Source organism: Silene latifolia, chromosome Y (assembly GCF_048544455.1).
Source record: "Silene latifolia isolate original U9 population chromosome Y, ASM4854445v1, whole genome shotgun sequence".
Taxonomy (NCBI): Eukaryota; Viridiplantae; Streptophyta; class Magnoliopsida; order Caryophyllales; family Caryophyllaceae; genus Silene; species Silene latifolia.
This window is the reverse complement of record NC_133538.1, coordinates 341,060,183-341,068,052: the sequence shown is the minus strand read 5'-3', so window position 1 is coordinate 341,068,052 and position 7,870 is coordinate 341,060,183. Positions and strand designations below refer to the sequence as shown.

Sequence of the window (7,870 nt, the reverse complement as noted above, 5' to 3'; positions counted from 1 at the left end):
CATATTCCTAATTATAATAGAAAAAATTTAAATAATTATTATCTCCTAATTCTAATAGTATAATAAGGAAAAAAAAAGCCTTAATAAATTGTTAATTTATTTCCTATTTCTAGTAGAAAAATTGTAAAATAATTAATTAATTCTCATTTCTAATAGGAAAATTATATTCCTAGTTGTAATAGAAAATTGTAAATATTAAATATCTCCTAATTCTAATGCTAATAGTATAATTAGAAAAAAAAGCCTCCTTTAGTTATATATATTGATTATGTCGGAAAAACTCGGCTGGCACAGTCTCCCCTACTTCTAATAAGTTTCGCCCTTGAAAACGCGAGAAACGCAGGTAAAGAAGCGAAGAAAACAATTAATTGACTTAAATAGGACGGTAATGATAATCAGCTTTCTCAAAAGATGAGGGTGCTTTGCTCGCATAGAATATTCAGTTTCCCATGTCTCTTCCTAGAACTTGTCGCACCTCCAAAGAACTTTAACTAAAGGTAAAACATTATTTCTAAGGTGTGTTTCTTTTTATCCAAGATGCGAATAAGTCGCTCCTCATAGGTCAGGTTAGGCTCAATTTCCAAGACTTCAGTTTGCAGGACGTGACTGGGATCGCTAATCTGCTTCCTTAGCTGAAAAATAAGGAACACGTCATGAACCTCCCCAAGATTAGCTGGCAACTCCAACTTATATGCCACCGGACTAGTTATCTTGATCACCTCATAAGGACTCACATACTTAGGCCTCAACTTCCTTTTGATCCCAAACCTTTTAACACCCTTCATCGATGAAACTTTGAGGAACACCTTGTCACCCACTTCGAACTCCAAAGGTCGTCGTCTTATATATGCATAAGATTTCTGTCTATCTTGAGCTGCCTTCATCCTTTCTATAATAAGATTGACGCCGTCAATGGTCTCTTGTAGCCTCTCAGGACCCAATTCACGGACTTCATTAGCTTGACTCTAACATAACGGACTGCGGCATTTCCTCCGGTACAAAGCCTCATAAGGAGCCATCTTGATAGTTGCATGATAACTGTTGTTGTAGGAAAACTCGACCAAAAGTAAATTCTTCTCCCAATTTGCTTGAAAATACAAGGCACAAGCACGGAGCATGTCTTCAAGGGTTTGAATAGTTCTCTCGGTCTGTCCATCTGTAGCGGCATAGAAATGTGTACTCATCATCAATTTGCTACCCATAGCTCTCTGCAATGCTTGCCAAAATAGGGAACAAAATCTTGGGTCTTGATCGGACACAATCTCCAAAGGAACACCGTGATATCTTACTATGTCATCCACATAAGCACCTGCCAAACGAGAAACACCCCTCCTAAACCCTACACGAGCTCACGAAAGCTGCTGGACAGCAGCAGCGAAACAGAGCAGCCCGACTGCTTGTTGCTCTCTTTTACCCTACTTTAACTCCCTATAAATACCTCCCCTCTGCCATACTTTTATTCCTCTAAGTTCTCCATAAATACTACCGTCACTAACCAGCACTAATCTCCACAAACAAACCCTAATTGCCTCTAAAAACTCTCGACAAAACCGAGACAACCAAACTGAGAAATAGTTGGTGTCTCTCTCGAAATACCATTCGTTTCCCCTTCAAATCTCCATTAAAATTCGAGTTTCTTGTTCCTAATTAACCATATAACATCCATCTACATCTTAGACAAAGATTCACGAGCCAAATTGACCTTGAGAGTACACGAATCCCCTCCAAAAACAGAGTGTCATACACTCTGTTTTCGCGGCTTTTCCTGTCTGACCAGTTCTGTTTGTGCTCGTTTTTCGTGCCCAATAACTCAGAATGAGCATGGTTTGTTTTAAGATCTTTGTTATCCTCTCTTTCTAGTTTTCAAAACATATTTTAAATCTAATTTTCACCGAGAAACGAGTGAGAAATTACAGTTTGAAAGTTGATGTCCAGATTTACCCAAAAACGTGTTGTTGCTTTGTTCCTTCGTCGACGACGGCCTCTCGAGATAAAATCTACGATCGATTACGACCCAAGACGGTGTCAACGATGCATGTAGGTTGAGGGTGCATCAAATCTTCCTCTTCTCCCTTTTATTTCGTTCTTTTATGTTTTTTTTTTATAGTTTGTTTTGTATATTGTTTATCGTTATGCATCGTTTGATATCGTTAACTATGAAACTAGTTTAGTCTGAGTACGAGTTAAAGTACCACCATGAACACCCGCGTTGACTTGAGTTGGGAAAGAAAGCCGCCAAATTGGTCGGTCGTATCCCCTTCTCATTTACATATCCTCGTTTTCAAGGTAGGGCATTAATAAAACGAATTTTAACTTTGTTCCTCGCTTTTGACCCCTCGCTTGTTTCGCTCAATTCGGCCTGCCCTAGGACCCTTTGCATGTTAGTTCGACCTTTGATTGTTAACATATGACTCAATTAGACGACATTAGATCGATTTAATAACCTAAATAGACATGTTAGGGTGCTTCGACACAAGCATTAAAATCGGTTAACAATTCTATAACCTAATTGAATACATCTCTCTTTTCACATGATTTCTTGCTAGTATAAGAGTGCGTGATTAGCACCTTCTTATTAACACTCGACGAGTTAATTTAACTAGCGAACTTGACCTAATTCGACCCTTTAGGCCGTGTAGAGCACTCGGTTTAGGCGAAGCCTTCTGACCTCTTTTATCATCGATTTCTAATGTATATCCAGTATCGCTTTGCAAAGCTATCTAACCTAATGAATCTAACCCAAGGATTAGGGTAGGCTAGGATATGTAGGTCGTGTTTGGCCGTGTATTTTGTAGTCCATTTCTCGTTCATTTTATCTTTATCTTGTTGTTTTGTAGCTTGTAATTTATAGTTTGTTCATCGAGTTGTAACTTTCAAGTTTGTTTTACTTTTATCGAGTCAAAACCTCTTCAAAAACCTTAGTCTCATTTGGTTAGATGGTTGTGCTCCAATTCATGTAAGAGCGTAGTAAATCGCATGTTGTTTAAAGCGACATGGCCCGATTTATGCTAATGCATGCTTTGGTGTGTGACCTAATGTCTAATTCGATGATATTAAGCGAAAGCACGCATTACGAGGAGTGACCCAAGGCCGTGAGTTATGTAAACCGTGGGCCACCCCTTGTGCACGTTTTCCTAGGCCAAATTGGCCATGTAGGGTATCGTGTATGGTTTTGTGTATAGTATTGTATTTTAGATCGAGTTGTATCTTTAATTTCTTGTTGTGTCGGCATGAAATGCCTGGGTTGTAATAGGGTAGATCCCAACGCCTCCCCCATTCCCCTTAAGTATTGTTTGCTTTGTTTTGTATGTTGTTAGATCAATCCACCCACATGCTAAATTACAACTTTGACAAAGTTAGTTTAGTTGCATCTAAATCGACATAGAAACCTCACATGTTAGGCTTTTAAAACGATGTTTGCATACCACCTATCGTAGTAGCTACGACCTTGTTTGAAATCCGATACTTGACTTAGTTGAGGCCGTTATTGACGGGCGGGGTTAGGTGTCCTTATGGGCTTCCTAACACGTACCCTCACCCCTTACTCAAGATCTATGGTTTGCGAATCCGTCTAAATACCATTGGATTACGAGAGTCATTCAAATCGATTGATATAGGGTACAAGTCTTTATCTTTAATCACTCGTAGTCGATTGGCTTTATGCTTTTCGATGAAAGGTGTAAAGTTGACTTGAACGGTTCCAAGTTCCCATAAAACTTGGTGGCGACTCTAATTTGTCTTAATTCGATTCGAAGGAACCTCGAGTAGATAATTCCCCCTGTGGATCCCGCGGACGCAGTTCCCGCGGGCGTTGTCCACAATAAGACATGTTTGTTTAGTCGTATACGTATTAGATCAGTATATTTATACGTATTTGTATAAATAGATTAGTGTATTTATATGTATTCGTATAAATATATTAGTATATTTATACGTATTTGTATAAATAGATTAATATATATTATTATTATTATTATTATTATTATTATTATTATTATTATTATTATTATTATTATTATTATTATTATTATTATTATCGTATTCTAGGAGATGGGTTTTGGAGACGGTTTTACGAGACTTGCCTAGGTTGTGTGACGAATTGCTTATGCAGATATGCTGTGAGGTAGGTTTATCCTACTCAGTTTCAATGTTGTATTTATTTATAAAATTAGTCTTTTAGCATTTAATTGCATTGAGTGAGTCGTATTTCATGTTGTTGGTCATGACGACTAGTGGGGTTGGGATATTTGAGGAACTCGTATCCATGGCACGTTTGACATGTCAAGCTGTATATATTGTCTGTCATGCATCTTATATTGTGATGTTTGTTGTATATTGTGATCGTATATGTTGGAGGATTTGTTGTTGATGATGTTTTGGAGATGTAAGACGGTTGGGAGACCGTGTGACGCCTAAGTCGCCTCTTGGAGCTTACCACTCCAAGAGGGATGTGCACATTAATGGGTTGAGTCACAGAGGGACTCGTGTGGTTGAAACACGACGTCTAGCAGGGGATCCGGTTGGCTTCCGGACTCGGTACGTCTGGGCGTGTCCCGGTACTAGTGTGGTTGTCGATATGTCTGGGCTTGTCCCTGTAACGTGGTGGCGGTTGTTTCAAAAAGGTTCATTCATGTTGTAGTTGATACCCGTCGTGAGGTGTCAAAAATAAGATTTATAATTTCCAACTACAACTATAGCAAGTGGCAGTCGGGTCGAACCACAGAGAGGCAGATATAAATTTTAGTTGTCTAAATTCAGTCTAAGGTAACAAGTATGGGGGTTGAGTTGATTTGATCTAAAGCTAAGAGTAAAAACAGTAAACTAAAAAGACGGATTAAATAGATAAAGAAGGAGTACTAGGATGGTCGGTTCATTAAAGCTTCAAGGCAAAAGATACTAAACAGGTCTAAAACGATCACAAGTGAGGCGGGAAATAAGAGGTCCTCTCGGTCCACTCTTAACAGATAGCATCTTTCGATCTCGCTATAGGTCCCTAATATCACTAATACTGACTCTCGTCCTAAAAAGTGACTAACGGTCTAAACTATACCTATCTTTCGATCTCAGCACAGTTTAGTCGATTTAATTGGTGATCAAATAACTTACCCTATCTTTCGATCTAATGGGTTTGTCATAAATTAAGTATCTAACTAGTCGCATGCATTCGATTTTTTAAATACAACATTAAAATCAATTAAAACGAAGCGTAACCTCACGAGGTCAGTCGATCGACCAAGAATGTCAGTCGATCGACTGACACGCGAATCAATCCATATTCAATCTAATGCCGCCTGTGCTTTAATTCGCCTACATCCTAGCACAATCTATTTAGCTACTCATGCTAAGGGTGAAAACAATAATAAAACTAATAAAGTAAACAGAGGAATTCATGCTTAAAACAGTAGAACAAACAATTAACATAAACAATGATAACGGTTGCGGGAATCTACTTAGCAATTCTATACTATTGATGAAATAAAGTTGAACTAAAAATAGGGCAGAAGAATACCGAGTTGCAGAGGAAAGATTAGGAATAAGAATTAAAAATACGATGCTCCACAATAATCCCAAACCCTGACTATGATATTCTAAAAACTCAATGTAAATTTCTGATAATAAAACTAGATAAAAGACTAGATATTCTCAGTTACGTTATATAGAAAGTATACGTAACAATTATTCCAAAACCTAAACTTAATGGGCTTCAAGTTCCTCGGTCTTTTAATTCTCGTCTGGAACAGCAGTGTGGTCGATCGACTAGGAGTGGTGGTCGATCGAGTGGGATAGCAATGAACAGTAGCTTCTGTAACCCGAGGATTGGTCGATCGACTAAGGGAGGTGGTCGATCGACTGCTTGAGCTGCTACTTGACTTCTATAAACTCGTGGACTTGTCTTTTGGGTCTTGAAATGCGCACCAAGCTCGTTCCTTAAGCAAATACTTCTCGTCACATGCAATGCAGGATACTCGGGGACGGATTTAGCTCGGTTTCCGCTGGATTCTTCACATTTCTGCAATAATGTACAAAAATACGGAAGTAGACGGAAATAGGGAGAAATGTAGCATAAGCTACATGAATGAGCTCTGAAATGCGTGTAAAATGGGATGTAAAACATCATATAAAAGACACGCATCAAACTTCCCCAAACCGAACTCTTGCTTGTCCCCAAGCAAGAACTAGACTCGATCTAATTACCTAATGGAACGAGTTCAATCTCAGAGCGAAATGCAACATGTAAAGCCTAAACAATTTTAATGCACAACCAACAAACAATTAGCAAATGAATCATGCAAACGAGTTATGGATTCGTTAAAAACTGCTGAACCGTCAACTGCAGAGACTTATCAAATTGGACTCTCACGGGTCGCTCAAATCACACAAATAACCACAGGTGAATAATGTAAAGATAGAAAGAATTCATTTGTCGTGACACTCACCTAACTACGACCTATAAGAACATGCCTGCAATATAATATGAAAGCAATCTCTATGACCGTACATACGCATTCCAACCAACAAGTGACCATGACACATGCCGAGGTAAATATGTGGATATGTGAGGTATGGGTAAGAAGAGGCAAAACATTTATGGAAAAGTGGAGGTACAGGTGATCAAGCTAGTACCAAAACGGAACCAAATGGCAACATCCAACTTCTTGCTCATAATCAAACGAAACGGTGCTATAGCAAGCACAAATCTCACAATTTCCAGAGATACAAGTAATCAACTAACTCCTCATGAAGTAAGAATAAAACATGGGAGAAAAAATCGCCAAAAGATAAAGATTGAATTATGCGAATTGATTTTTCCTTCTTCTTTCTTTCGAACTCCAGTCGATCGATTATAAATGGCAGTCGATCGACTGCTTCTACAGTGCAGAACTCTTTTTTTTTTCTTTTTCGAATTATTTTTTCATTTTTTTTTCTTTTCTATTTCTTTCCTCCTTCATTTCATCTTCCCAATATTCTCTCAAACATGAGCATATGCCACCAAAAACGAGTAACAACCCCAAGAACACAGACTACTAGCTTGACAAAGGACAGGCTAAATGTAGGATGTAGTAAATGGGACAAAAAGGGATATTTTTGGCAGTGTGGAGTTTATGGGTAAAATGAGAAAAGGGGACCTCTACCACATGTGTCAACAAACCGCAAACCGAATGCATACAGGTATTAAGCAGATTAAGTTCATATTTATGCACATTTACGTAACATGTCTCATAAGGAGTAACTACTCACATTCCTAGATGAACTGGTCATAGATGTCACCAGTTATAGGCTCTAATTCTCAGAATATATGATGTAGTTTGCCAATTTTTCAAAGTCAAGTCTCAAGTCCAGCAAATAATTTAACGAAAACTCGTAGATATGCATATATGATTCTACTAATAACATGATGATAAGCAAGGCTCAGGCAAAACAGGTGCAAAATGCAATATCATCCTTGAAATACTACCGTTCCGACTCGACCTATATGCTAAAATAAACGTGCATTTTATGGGGGTTTAATTTTTTCAATTTTTTTGAATTTTTGTATATATAAGAGAAATGAAATAAAATAATGCAAAACAAAATTAAACGTGAATGCAAGCAAATGATATGCGACGCAAAACCCTTCCCCAAACCAAATCGCACAATGTCCCCATTGTGCAAAATCATGTAACGAATAAAAGAGAAATGGGAATTTGCGTATATGGAAATAAATAAACATGACGTGAAGTGGAAATTGGGAACTTACAAGACTTTAAGCGCGCAGCAAGGAAACCTCCCCAAACCGGCGTGAGCTAGGAGGTTTCGAAGCTAGCGATGATGCTACCAATAAGTACCGAAAAGACAAGAAAATACCACGCATAAAATCGAGAAAACAATT

General features: G+C 38.2%; 1 protein-coding gene across 1 annotated transcript; it reads right to left on the bottom strand.

Annotated features, from left to right (window-relative positions):
- Positions 1-491: 491 nt before the first annotated feature.
- Positions 492-884, bottom strand: LOC141631504 (uncharacterized). Its single transcript, XM_074444166.1, has one exon. The coding sequence runs from the start codon at positions 882-884 to the stop codon at positions 492-494; it is 393 nt and encodes a 130-aa protein (XP_074300267.1).
- Between the last annotated feature and the right edge of the window lie 6,986 nt (positions 885-7,870).

Coding starts and splice junctions, on each gene's coding strand:
- LOC141631504 (XM_074444166.1), bottom strand. CDS start 884: ATGAAGGCAGCTCAAGATAGACAGAAATCTTATGCATATATAAGACGA.